Genomic DNA, 15,029 nt, shown 5'->3' with positions numbered 1-15,029 from the left:
TTTTGATGTCCAAATTCCCTATGATACCTTCTTATTATTATTAATACACATGTATATATATATATATATAAATAAATTATAAAAATAAATTTGAACATTCCCTACGATACCTATTCATTAATAATTTCATTTTTGGAGACGAGAGAAGCAACTAATTGTATAAAAATACATTTTCAAAGATATTATTATTATCCATGTGGAATGCAGAAGGGGGGCAAGGGGGAGTTAGGGTTGTTTGGGTTATATGTGTGTATATGTGTTGTACTCACCATCTCTGGACATGCCAAGGCGTAGGCACTTTTGCAAACGACAATACTGGCACCGGTTTCTGTTTACACGGTCGACCACGCAGTTTTTGTTCCGCGGACATTGGTAGTTGACTACAGACGATTGGGACCGCCTGAAGAAACCTTTGCAACCCTCGCAGGTGATCACACCGTAATGAACTCCGCTGCTCTTGTCGCCGCACACCTTGCACGGGATTATCTCGATCTGGGCTGAAATAATCATTACAATGAGTAAAACATATGTTTGATTTTAATTATTATAGTCGTAATAATAATAATAATAATAATTAATTCATTAAATTTAATTAATCGTATCATATATATATAAACATATTTTGATTTCCTTTATAGAGAATACATCGAAACGCGAATTATATCGTTGAATATGAATAAAAAAATTAAAGTAATAATAATAATAATAATCTATTCCTATATCATTCCCAATAATTCTTCATTGATCATCTTAATAATTTCTTAGAATGATATTAATTAATTATCAATGTGTGCGAAGTAATCGAATCCGAAATAATCGAGTACCTCGTATCGAATTAACGTGCAGTTTACGATCATCCGCGGAATGACGATGATTATTCGCAGGACTCGTTGATTGATTTTGATTAATAGCAGTTCTCTGTCTTGAATCGTCCTGAGGTTGCGGGCTAGTACTGTCCGCACCCCAAGTAGATCCACCAAATATCGAAAGACTTGTTCCTTCCATTGACAAAACTGAGACACCACCTACACCTACACCTCCACCACCACTACCATCACCATCACCATCACCTCCACCACTTCCTCCTCCTCCTCCTCCTCCTCCTCCACCTCCTCCACCTGTTCGTTTTTATTTTATCATTAACAACCAGTTGTCATCTGGCAATGATTTTGTCCTCTTCATTATTATAATTCATCCTCAGTACCGTCCATCCTTTTTTTCCTCTCGCAATCGTAATCATCGAATAATAATAATAATAATGATAATAATAATATTCTCACGATTGCCCTGCTCCTCCCCCTCCCCCTCCTCCTCTTCCTTTTTCTTTTGTTCAATCCTCCTCAATGTTCCTCTCTTTTCATCACCGTTCTTAGATACGTAACGATAAATCGTATCGCAATACCACAAAAATATATGTCCGTATAATAATGTTCCCTTTTTAAAGAAGAATTTCGTTGAATATTTATTCGAGGCAGACATTCAATCTCGGTCCTCTCCTTAATTTAATGTTGCCACGCTATATCGTGGAATAATGGGGACCACTTGCTTGCTTGCTTGTTTGTTTGCTTGCTTGCTTGCTTGCTTATTATTCGTTTGCCACTTTCGTCTAACGGATAGACAAAAATCAAAGAGAACAAACGAAAAGGAAAAATAAGAAAATAATGACTTCATTCAAAGTCAAGAAAATGGGTTCCGGGGGGTGACGCTGAATTGGGCTGGACTGGGCTGGGTTGGGTTGGGCTGGGGTAATGTGTTGTTGGAGGGGGCTGCTGATGTAGGTGTAGAATTAACCCGAAAAAAAAAAGTAAAATAAAAAGGAAGAACAAAATAATGCGCCGAGTGTACAGAAATGTTTCTCGCCGGTCTCTATTTTCGTTCGGAGCTTGCTTGCTCATATGATGATGCTACTGCATGCTACTGCTGCCTGCTGCCTGCTGTTGCTGTTGCTGCTGCTGTTGCTACTGGCTCTCTCAATATCGGTATATGAGTGCGTTAAGCCAATGCAAGAAGAGAAAGAGAGAGAGAGAGAAAGAAAGAAAGAAAGAAAGAAAGAGAGAAAGAGAGGAACAACGTCACGCACATGTACGATGCCACATACATTCCATATATTCATATATACACGCGTAACACGTACGTGTAATAATATATGTATCATATATACGTGAAAAACGAAGAGGAGGAGGAGGAGGGAGGAGGGAGGAGGAGGGCACGGAAGCAACGAAGAGATTTGGTTTGCCCTGTTGTTTTTGAATCTGTGTATGTATACATATATGCGTGTGCGTATGCGTGTGTGTGTCCTCTCTCTCTCTCTCTTTTTCTCTCTCTCTCTCTCTCTCTCTCTCTCTCTCTCTCTCTCTCGTTGGACAACTCTAGCGCCACGAGTAGCGTTGAGGCGCTTGCACCATACGGTCGAACATTACATAACCGAGAACGATGAACCCAGAGTACAGTCACCCGGCACGCTCGCATCTTCGACGTGCGTCATGCCTTGCCCCAGCAAGAGTGCAACGCGCCGGTTATACTACTACTACTACTACTACTATTACTACTACTACTACTAGGACTCTTCTATACCCGGAACTCCCCAAATGAAAAAAGAAAAGAAAAGAAAAAATAATAGGGGGACCAAATTTTTGTAACCTTTCTTCTCTCTTCTCCTCTCTTCTCTTATCTCTTTCTTTCTTTCTTTCTTTATCAAATAAAAAAAGAGATTCTCGTTGTCTCCTGCTATCGTTTAAAGTATCAGCCCAAGTTGTGTTGGTCGGAATGACGATTGCGATCTCGTTACGCGTTAAGTATTTTTTTCTTTTCTTTTTTATTTATTTTATTTAATTTTATTTTTTATTTTATTTTATTTCTTTCTTTCAGGTCGTACGACGAGTACTTGAAACAGATTAAGAAAGAAAGATAGAGGAGTTGTGACGATCGTTAAACGAAAGCCCACGTGCTTGAGATAGTGTGTATATAAAGTCACTTGATAGAAAGAAATTGTTGCTTCTTTTTATTCTTTTTTTTTTTTTTTCTTTATAAATATATATTTTTGTATATTATAACGAAATATAGATAGGAAACGTAAGAAATGAAAATATTTGAAGAGTAAAATTTACCGAGGATTATTTTCTGCACACGCGGTGTACGTGTGTGTGTGCGCGCGCGCGCGCGCGTGTTTGTAGTATCTTTTTTCGGTTTTATTCGAAAAAACGAAGAACACGACGAAGGAATAAGTGAGATGGTTATGATTATAAGCGTAGGATTGATTAATCTAATGGTAAAAAGAAGGTAATTGTTTTTAGGGTGTAACGAGACACGATCATTGGGTGTAACAACGATGACGACGACACAACAACTAAAATAAAAGGACAATCAAGAGAAAAAAGATATGCCGTAGGTCCACGACGTTCGTTTGAGAAGGTGAAGTTGTTTGAAAGATCTCTTAAGAGATCCCGACGGTACGGTGAAATACCGGTTTACATTGTCATAGTCGAGGACCATGGTGGAAGAGGTTATGTTCGTTATTCGCCATTTTCTTATTGAAGAAAAACGTCCAATCCCCTTAGTCTCTTAAACTCTTTCCTTTCTCTCTTTCTATTTCTATTTCTGTTTCTGTTTTTTAGGTAATCTTATCTATTTGATAGTAAAGAAGAGAAGTAAGATAAAGAATTACACAATATTCATTTGACGAAGAGGTATACATATATATATATATATATATCTTAAAAAAAAAAAAAAAAAAAAATAATTCTAAACAAATATTTTGAGCAACGATTAAATTAAAAAAAAGACACACACGAAGGGGAACACGTTCCGCAAGTCCAACGTAGGAAGACTCCCAATACGTATACTAACTTATACACGCTTTCACATACACAAACATACACACGTATACTATGAAGAATCTACTCGTTTCCGACAGCTCGACCGCCACGAGCGGTCGCGCGTGTCGCGCATGCGCCAATACACAAACGCGCGATCAGGAAAATACACTTAAGATTTTGCACTACCACTATCACTAACTAACTAACTAACTAACTAACAAACAAACAAACAAACTAACTGAACCGAACCAAACCGAACGAAACTATTTAATGTCACTAACGAGTACTAGGGTAATGCAGGAGAGAGGAGGTGGGTGGTTGGTAACGGTAAAACAAGTTTTCGATTTGGATCAAATCCAAAAGTGAACCAACCCATTCCTTGTATCATTTCGTTTAGTTAACCGGCGTCACTACTATACTCATATTTTTCGGCCACGTAAAACACCAAAAACACATGCACGCTGGCGGCTAGTAGTGTTAACACACTCTCATCGTTCTCTTCCGGCTAACTCTTGCGAGTTTTTGTTGTTGTTGTTCTTTTCGATGTGTCCCTTCTTTCGATTCGATACTCGAGAAAATACAAGAAGAAGAATAAAAAATAAAATAAGAAGAAGAATATGAAGTATGTATATGTGTATTGTATGTGGAAGGATAGCAATGAGACAAAAAATAGGAATGTGCAGCGGCAACAGCAACGGTGATGATGATGATGATGATGATGATAAAAATGAATACGAAGACGATGGCAATAAACCAGGAAGCAACGAACTATCCTTCTCCCTTTCTTCGTTTAAATATTTCGCCAAGATTTTTAACTTCCTTTTTCCACTACTGTGTTTCAAAAATAACACGTGTCACTCAAACACTTTATAAGTACACACATTCTCAATGTATATTTTTATTATATTTATATATATATATATATATATATATTAACGCAAGCATATACACACAAACACACACACACTGTCAAAAGAATATATATATATAAAAAGAAACGACGAACGAACGATCGAATAAACAGCACACGCATAAACAAATAAATAAATAAACAAAAGCGTTAGGTGAGGGAGGGGGTGGGTGGGTGGTTGGTTGGTTAGATGGGTTGTCGTATATCCTTCTTTCTTCGTATTGTATTAAATACGGCCGGAAAAACTCGCGGAAAGTTCACGACTGCCGCGTGAATATATTTCGGGGTTCGACGAGCTTCGAGTAAGAGTATGCGTCGTGTGTTATACGTGTATACGTACGCATACGAAAGAGAAAGAGAAAGAGAGATAGATAGATGGTGGTGTTTTTCGGGGACCGGCGTAGCGGGCTGGCATCTCACAATATGTCAGAACTTCCCGTTTCCCCACAATCCTCTCACCATCGAACACCAAGGCAGGTCACTGAACTGTGCGCGCCTCAGCCGATGATGGCCGAGTGCTGCCTCACCCTTCACTCCACCTTTTCCCTCATCCCTCACCGAGCAAGCCTCCTCCCGCAACACAACCGGCGTTCTCGACGAACCGTCACTCTTACACCCAACCCCACCCCCCCACCTGCCCCCCTTCCCATCTGCTCACATAGCCCTCATCAACCCCACTCTCTACCAATCTTTCCTCCTCCTCCTCCTCCTCCTCCACCTTCTCTACCTCCTCCTCTTCCATTCCTCTACCAACACTCGGCACAGTGCCGCGCTCCGTAATCGAGCACCCCACTTCTTCTTCTTCTTCTTCTTCTACCACCTCCTCCTCCTCCTCCTCCACCACCTTCTCTTACTCCTTTAGTTACAAACCGAAGTTTTCCGAGAGTCTACCGAGTATTACCGAAGTTACACGAAGAAATTGTCCAACCGAATACGAACTCGCGCGCTTTCCGATTCGTTTGCTCGTGTGTGGAGAACGATTACTAATACTATAATAAAATACTACTACTACTACTACTACTACTACTACTATACTTACTACTACTACTATTATACTCATGCTACCGATACTTCTGTTTCTGTTTCTCTGTGTGTTGCTTGCGTGTTTGCTTCTGCGACACGCGTTAACTTTATTAACGCAACGGGACTGGTTAAGGGCAACGCCAAGAAGGAACCGCCGCCGAATGATGCACGCACGTATCGTGTTTCTCATTCGTGAATGATTCTTAACGTACATTTTTAAAAGGACCACTAGCCGCGCGCCACCGTTGTTTGGGAATTTTGGGTAGATGACTCTTTGATTTTATGCTTTTTTCTTTCCCCCCCTTTTTTTTTCCTTTGCTTCACCACCCACTCCCCCATTTGATAGTTTTATTTTTAGTCTCGTTGATACATATGTATATATTTGTTTTAATTTATTTATTTATTTATTTATCTGGAAAAAGAGATAATAATCGTTGAGAGAGAGAGAGAGAGAGAGAGAGAGAGAGAGAGAGAGATGATGCACACACCCGCGCTTTTGTCTCTCGTTACACATTCGTAATAATAAAATTCATATTATTACAATTGGCGCCGTTATGAAGAAGTGGTTCTTCCCCCCTATCAGAGAGAGAAAGAGAGAAAGAGAAATAGAGGGAGAGAGAGAGAGAGAGCCAGCCCATATCTCAAAGACGATAAAGAAGTAGTCTTATTTAACTTAAGCATTGCAAGGGGACGTAATTTAACGATTCGATGATGCTCGCCATTGTTTGCACTTAAAAAAAAGGTGTCGTAAGAGTAATAAACACACACACACACACGTCGTAGTAGTTCTCTTTTCGTTTTTATCTCGTGTCATCCATCCCTCGTCCGATAATATCGATTATCAACGATGTTATCTGGGCGACCTGATTTTTCTCCAACAAGAATAATAATAATAATAATAATAATAAGAATAAGAATAAGAAGAAATGAATTAAACAACGATTAAGATTTTCAAACGTTTACATACCCCTTTTACTTATCTTCTCCCACACCTCACCCCAGCCCCCCTCCCAAAAGAAAAAAAAGAAAGAAAAAAAACGAATTGGCATCTTTTCTCATTCGTTGAAAATAAGTTTGACGACGTCGGCTTGTGTGTGTGTGTGTGTGTGTGTGTGTGTAGTCATGACGGGAGTCCCTTTTTCGTCTTGTTGTTCGCCCACGAAAAAATATTCGCACAATTACCCGTCGTGCGATTGCACTAATGCATACGTGCATAAGTACTTGCGTGCACGCACATATATACACACACACACATACAGATCCGTGTGCATCATCTATGGATGCAAGAGAGAACAGCGCATAATGATCGTTTACACTTTACGAGTACAAATTCGAGCGCATCGTACGCTTTCCCCGCTGACGTCATTATTTCGTATCGTCTTGGTGCATTGAAGATTCTCTCTGTCTCTCTCTTTCTTTCTGTCTCCTACCACCCTCCCCCCTTCCTTCCCGGTTCTATCATTTAATACTCAATCTTGCCGATCTCTCGCACGCACGTTCTTTGGAATGGTCAAACCCCACCCTTTTTGTTTTTCTCTCGATGCAACTTTGTTACACTGTCCTTGCATAGATTACGCCAAGTTTTATTTACTTTTTTCTTCTTCTTATTCTTATTATTATTATTATTATTATTATTATTATTTTTCCCGTTTCCCCCATATCCCTTTCTCTTTATTATTCTATTTACCCACATACATACATCAATTAATTTCTTCTCGTATGTATATTTTCCTTCTCATTTACAAAGAGAGAAAAAGAGAGAGAGAGAGAGAGAGAGAGAGAGAGAGAGAGAGAGAGAGAGATAGGACTATATTCTTATTGTTAGTTAAATAACCACGTTGGAAAAAATCACCGAGAGAAAAGAGTTTTATTTCTCTCGAACACAAGCGAAGTGTGTGTATCTTCTTTTTCTTCTTCTTATTCTTCTTCCCAACCCTTTTTTTCCAATCCTCGAGAAACATTCCTCCCCCTTTTCTTCCCCCCCTCGCAACTTTATCTCCTCTCTTTTTAACATGTCAAGTCTTTCTCATTCGACAAATCTTTCCTCGTCATTGTTTCTTCATTCGTTCCTTCGTTCCTTTGCTTGTTGTCGTTTCACGAGTGTTCTCTCACTCTCTCACTCTCTCTCTCTCTCTCTCTCTCTCTCATTCTCTCTCAGTCTCTCTTTTTACCCCCCTCTGTCTCCTTTTTTACTCCCCCGTCACACCCCACTCGTCTCTGTTAACCTCCTACTCTCCTCTCCTCTCCTCTCCTCTCTCTTCTCTTCTCTTCTCTTCTCTTCTCTTCTCTCCTCTCCCCTTCCCTTCCCTCCCTTGCCATTCTCGTGGTTTTTTTTTCTTTTTGCCTCTCCGGCCTTCCTCTCCGGTAGAACACGGTAACCGTCGTGTCCCTTTCGCTCCTTCTCTCATTTATTGCATAACCCGTGCACGAGGTTGCCAACCTGCGTCCGCGTAATACTCTATAAATACGTTTCACAAATAAATAATCGCACGACGATATGTATGTGTACACCCCACTTCATCTCTCTCCCCCCCCCGCTGCGCCCCCCTCCTCCCCCGCCCTTCTTCTTGTTGCGATTGCAATTCTCGACGAAGACGTCAACTAATCTCTCTAACGCATATTTACATGTGTGTCTGTGTGTGTGTGTGTGTTAGTTTTAATATACAACGGTTATGAATAACATGGAACATAGTTCAGTTCTTGCTCAAATAAATTTGGAATATTGTATATATATGTTTATATATAGATAGGTATTTTTGGGTATTAATTATAATATATATATATATATATATATATATATGTAAGAGTAATAAACACATATATGGTATAGCTAAAAGTGTGCACTTTAATTTAATATAAAAATCATAAAGATCTGTATTCTCTAAGTATACAAAATATTTGCCGAAAGTTTTCAAAGAAATTGCAAAGATGCACAATTTACAGCATTGCATTCTCTGACATTTTCTGAACATTTGTATTTCGAATTATAACTCTACAAAGTATTCTACGCGTAGACAAAAGAGTGTACTTTAATTTAATATAAGTTTCATTAAAGTCTATTCACTTTTAGTATAAAAAATATTTACCAAAACTTTTCAAAGAAATTGCAAAGATCCACAACTTACAGCATTGCATTCTCTGACATTTTCTGAATTTTACATGTTAAATTTATATCTTGATATGGTGTTCTACGCGTAGACAAAAGAGTGTACATTAATTTAATATAAGTTTCATTAAAATCTATTCACTTTTAGYATAAAAAATATTTACCAAAACTATATATATATATATAAAGTACTATGTTTAATATTACCTGATGTAAAATCATATTGGGAATTATTTAATAATATTAATATTATATAAATGTGTGTGATTGCAGTGTGATACATATATGATAGAATAATAAACGTTTCGAAAATAATTCGTGGCAAAAGGATGATTTTTATTTGATTCGCAGTTTAAATTCGATAAGTTTCCTCCGATCAATTTAACGTTTATTTAAAGAATTTTCAGATTAATTTTCTAAAAGATAAAATGAAACGAGATTATTATTATAATTATATACGATTTATGTTCTTCAATCTTTTTGTCCACACCACACAGCCAATGTGTTTGCGTAGGTTGGTAATATCAGAGTCCTAATATAAGTGCATTACTTTTCTTTTCATTTTTGTTTTTTTCCCCATTTCGAAATTCATTGCAAGTGCGATAACAACAACAGCGTGGGGGGGACTGCTGATAGATGGGGACAGATAAATGAAATAAATTGAAAGAAAGAAATATCATATAGAACGATAAAAAAAAAGGGAATGATGAAGAGAAAAGAAAGCATCTAAGCTAACGAGCCTTTCTCTAGTTGCTTAGAAACGAAACACTGAAAGATAAGGTCATTTGGAGATTGGAATGCGGTATTACGTAGAGTATAGTAACAGCATGTAACTCATTTAGCTATTCCGAATATAAATGTGATGATTTCTTTTGAATTTCTACCACCCACTCACTCCCCACTCCTCTCTCCCTTTCCCATTTACTTTTCTTTTCTTTTTAATCGAATATCCTGAGGATCTTCTTCCTTCTCTAATATTTTATTAGGTAATTTTATATAATATGTATAATTTTATTTAAAATCAAATAAATGTATGCGAAATATAACTAAATATCTTTAGATTTGTTTGATACGTTTCAAAGTGAATTAACTATAGAATTCTGACGTGGTATATATATATATACCTCGTTAGGAATATATATTCAAGTAGGTAAAGGATCGATTCAGTCAGACGAAAACCGTCACCAAATGAAGTAATATATTATTTCCTCTATTAGAGAATAGATATTTTAAGAATAATTATCGAATACATTTATTCTACCTTTTTGTAGATCATAATAAAAAGAGATCTAAAAGTTTTTAATTGCATATTCATTAATATTCAATGTTATACGTAATATTTCAAATGTAATGTTAACGCGTGTTATAAGTAGTATAACACATGTGTGTTTTTCGTAACATATTTTTCGTTTATATATTTGCATAGATAATTATAAAAAGGTAAGATAAATCGAAAATATATATTTGATGATTTATTTTATTGTCTACAATGTATGCGTTATGTATATACAGTTTAATCCTTTATAATCGTTAGACTTGAAACTTTTTAATTCACCCTCGTGTTAAATTCAACAATTTTCAACCCCCTTCTTCGTGGTAAGCTCAAAACTTCTTAACCCTCCTCATCGTTGTGTGTTAACATAAAAAATGTTATGTTACTTTTTCGAAAGAGTTTATAATATTATAATATAATATGTAATATCATATTTTATGTTTATAGATACACACAAAAAATTGGATATATAAATATAATATTATTTTATTTTATACACGCTTGTTGTTTTTCGTACGTTTTTTTAATTTTCTTTATTGTTCCTTTAAAAAAAAGATATATATATATTTGATAATATTTATAAAACATTTTGAGATAATAATGTTGCGTATTCGAATACAACATCATTTATGTTTTTCAAATGTGTACGTGCATCTTCTTTGCGACAAGATTACAACAGAGAGCAACTTTCACGAATTCATTTAAATCCACTCTCGTAATTATATCGGCAAACACATTTCACCTATTTACAAGATCGATGTTTTCTGAGTTTCAACCTAGTAGTAGTAATAGTAATAGTAGTAGTAGTCTCTGGATATCATCCTAATCATTTGTTCGAAAAGTTTCTTCATATACTTTTCCAAGTTTTTTTTTTTTGCGATCGAAATGACAGCTTTAATCGGCAGAAAGGGGTTGTCCTCGTCGTCGTTAAGAAGGGGTTGCATCTACCATACACCATCACCACCAAACTTTACCACACCCCCTTTCCAGAACAATTTAACTTTAAACTAAACTTGCTTGCTTGATTTCAATTCTACGTCAGTTCGAAGAGACATTGGCCTTGATTTTAACTCGAGAATTGGGAACGCGTATATTTCGTTTACCAATCAAATTATATTCTAGTCAATTATTTAACGTATCGTTTAACCCTTCTTTCCATGATTTTTTCTTTTCTTTTAAAATAAATCAGGGTGATGTAATTAATGCTCTAGATTAAAGGAAAAATATTTAATAAAAATCCTACTGCTATTTTTTGACAACTGCGTTTTGTTGTACGCAATAGTCGCTTAAAAAGTTGCCAGCAACAACAAATATACGGTACAAGGGTTTTGAGTACCCTTTTTTGTTGACTAAATATTATGATTGAAATTTCCATCATCATGCAAAGAAGGGTTAATAATTAATTAATTAATTAATTAATTAATTAATATATAACTATTCTCAAATATAGAAAATTTTTTCCCCGAATACGGAGAGCTCTTTTTTTCTTTATCTTTTTTTTTGTTCCTCCCCCCCACCCACCACCTTTAACTTCGGGAAAAAAATAGAAAGAATAAAAATCAATGTGTGTTCCCGTTTTATTTAATTTTCTTTTTAAAATTACCGCGCGACTCCGTTTTTTTCCGGTTTCTCTCAACTTTTCTTCGTTCGTTTTCGAACGTTTACGTAATCCAACTTTTCTTTTTCTTTTTTTTTTTCCTTCTTTTCCTGCGAGGAGTTACGTTTTCTTGGACCGAGATTCTTGGATATATGCGAGAATGTAGGTCAGACACACACCGATACGAATTGTGCGATCGTTGAAAGGATGATGATGATGATGATGGTGATGGGGATACTCCTATCGAACGATTTTTTCGATCGCGATCCAGGAAAGAAATCAAAATAGCAACAACAAAAATAACAAATAAGAAAAGAAAAGTTAAAGAAAATGAAAAGAAAAAAACAACAACGAATTAAGAAATTAACGAATAAGTAATGAAGAAATGAAAGATTGATTCATGGTAATTAGGTCACTGGAACACTAAGATAAAAATTATATCGAACGTGAATGAAAACATCAATTTAATTGTAATTAATGTATAAGAAAATCTCGTTAATGTTAATTGAGATTAACATGAACGAAGTATTAATAAACAAATAAAACCAACAGAAATTGTATGTTCGTAATTCGTTGTACAAAATATAATTGTTGAGAGTTTAGGTTAAAAAAATAAAAAGAATAGTTGGCGAGAATTTCTCAGCGATGTTATGCGATTGAAATTATGAAAAGATGACGATGTAGACGTAGACGACGACGACAACGACAACGACGTCGACGTCGACGTCGACGCACCCCTAACGATCGAAGCCGCGCCGAGCGTGTTATTTATAGCCGTGAGTTGCGTAATGGGGAAGAAATATGGGGCGAGTGAATAATAGATTCCAAAGGAACCCTTTTTTTCTTTTTTTTCGTTCCTTTTTCTTTTCCTTCTTCCTTTTCCCTTTTTCCTTTTTTCTCGTTATAAGATAACGCGTGAAACAAAATAATATATATATATATATTAAATTTTATATATATTATATATTATAATTATTAATATGTGTGTGTGTGTATATGTGTATATATATATTTATTTATTCTTTTCATTTAATTTTGCACGCGAGAATAAGAATGTGAGTAAGCACAGGTGAACAAAAGGTGTAGGATGCTACTAACGATTCACGAATATGTTTACTAAAAAAAAATATACAATAATAAAAAGATATAGATCAAAGTAAAAGTATATAAGGAAGATCGAAAAGGGGGGAAGAGAGAGAAAAAAATAAAAGGGGATCATCGTTGTATAAAGATTGATGATGGATGATGAAAAGAGATAGGAAATAGGATATAGAATGGAAATCGTTGTTACCCGTTGTTCCATGCTTTTGCGCGTCCGATGCGGACCAGAGAGTTCTCGTCCGGTCATCTCTCTCTCTTTCTCTCTCTCACTCTCGTTTTGTCTGTCGTATGAAAGAGAGGATGAAGAAAAAAGAAAAAGAAAAAGAAAAAGAAAAAGAAGAACCGTCGAGGAGTTAGGGTGTTGCGTCAGGGTGGTAGGTGTGGAGCTGAGGGGTTAGGAGGGGAGTTAACGGGGTGGGTGGGAAGGGAGAGCTTTTATCCCGGAGGATGAGAGAGAAGAAGAAGCAGCAACGGGGATCTATCGTTGCGAGAAGAGTGGAGCTTACGTAACACAGAGAAGAAGACTCTTCGTTGAGAGATAGGGGGAGGAAGAGGTGGAGGAGGTGGTGGAGGTGGAGGTGGAGGATACTTTGTGCTGGTAAAGATGCAAACGCCTTCCCAACTCCCTTCCTCCCACACCACCCCACCTTACCCCCCCCCCCGTCCTTTTAAGAGTTCCATGTATATACCTATTGTACATATATAGGTAAAGTAAAGAGTGGAAAATAGTTTGTTCGTAGTAGTATTAGTGCGCAACTGCGAATGAGTTTCGTTCGAGCGTGGCAAACACAGCAACAGTAACAGCAGCAGCAACAGTAACAGCAACAACAGACACAAGAATGACCGTTACAGTTTCCTTAAGAGAAACCCTCTTAATGTGCTAATACTTACGACATCGACATCGAGTTACGAAGGGGGTTAAAGCCTATGTTACTACCAAACACATACACACACATCTACCTATCTATCTATCTATCTATCTATCTACTATTCGTCTTCACATCTTACGTTAGGTGTTAGTTGTTAGTAGTTGAACAGATCGAACGAACGAACGATCGATGCCAAGATCGTTAGGTATTCGAAAGGATTTTGTCAAATTGGGCCAAATGCGACATGAATAGCTTTGAAATCTCCCGCCAAGAAGGACAAGCAAAACGTGTGTATACAAGACAGGATCTGTATAACACAACACAAACCATTTTCACGGATTTTATTTTATTTTTTTCTTTCTTTTCTTTTCTATTCTTTTTTTCTCTCTATCCAAAAAGAGAAATCTTTTTCCATATATAATGCATACCTTTGTCACATTGTTGGAAATAATAAATAAAAGACGAATAAGAATAAGAATAAGAGACACATCTCTTGAGAAGAGTAAAAGGAGTAGGAGGAGGAGGAAAAGTAGGAGAGGGTTGTTTTTGTTGTTGTTGTTGTTGTTCGGGGACTCCCCGGCGTGACGAAATAGAAAATTCTTTCATTTATTTGTTTAACTATTCTGAATAAAGAGTGAAACTAAGTCGATAGAAAAGAAGACTACTACCTATCCTACAACTACCCTTATTCTACAACTTTTCTCCACCCCTTCCCTTCCCTTCCCTTCCCTTTGGCTACCCTCTTTGGAGTGTGGTCTCTCGCGTGCGAAAAGTCAACGTTTTTCCGGCGGTCAATACGAGGAGGGATCATGCTAGAAAGAGAGAGAGAGATAGATATATAGATATATAGATAGATAGAAAGAGAGAAAAATAGCGGCAAGCTGGTGCCGGAAGGTTAGTAACTTGGTCGGACGGTGAACGACCGAGGGAGTTTACTACGCATGCGCGAGGACGCCGCTGACCCAGATGCGCGCAACGTGATTGCCGCCGCCGTTCGGCAATCATCGCCGATTTTCGCCAATCCTCGGGGACTCTCGTGGTCGACTCGCGGTTGACCCACATCGCACGTTCGCCATTCGCGCCACTCGCGCCGTGCGCGTTGCTTCGTGCACCACGGACTCGACGAGACCTATTATCGTCTTCTCCCCTTCCTCCCCCTCCCTTCACCCCTCTTCACCCTCCCTCGTCAAGCCTTTATCCTTATCTTTATCCTTTCTTTTTTTCTTTTTCTGTTTTTTTTTTTTTTTTTTTTTTTCTACTCGTTCACGAATCCGCGATTCACGCGCGTCTTGCTAACTTCCAAGAACAACGTTTAACGGCACTATTATATTATAT

The 15,029-nt window shown here is 37.2% G+C and overlaps 1 protein-coding gene across 3 annotated transcripts in view; it reads right to left on the bottom strand.

The window, feature by feature from the left end:
- Positions 1–15,029, bottom strand: part of LOC106791030 (probable nuclear hormone receptor HR3) — a 103,101-nt gene that overhangs the window by 15,320 nt on the left and 72,752 nt on the right. For all 3 annotated transcript variants that reach the window (XR_001382150.1, XR_001382151.1, XM_014756372.1), the window contains exon 2: positions 270–497. Coding sequence is in view for 1 of the 3 variants with exons in the window: in XM_014756372.1 (XP_014611858.1) it covers positions 270–497 (228 nt within the window). In the remaining 2 variants the exon portion in view is untranslated. The remainder of the gene's footprint in view (positions 1–269; positions 498–15,029) is intronic.

The sequence above is a fragment of the Polistes canadensis genome, unplaced genomic scaffold (genome assembly GCF_001313835.1).
Source record: "Polistes canadensis isolate GaletaPanama2010 unplaced genomic scaffold, ASM131383v1 scaffold_279, whole genome shotgun sequence".
In the NCBI taxonomy this organism is placed as follows: domain Eukaryota; kingdom Metazoa; phylum Arthropoda; class Insecta; order Hymenoptera; family Vespidae; genus Polistes; species Polistes canadensis.
The sequence above is the reverse complement of the archived record's forward strand: the minus strand, read 5'-3'. Positions and strand labels throughout refer to the sequence as shown.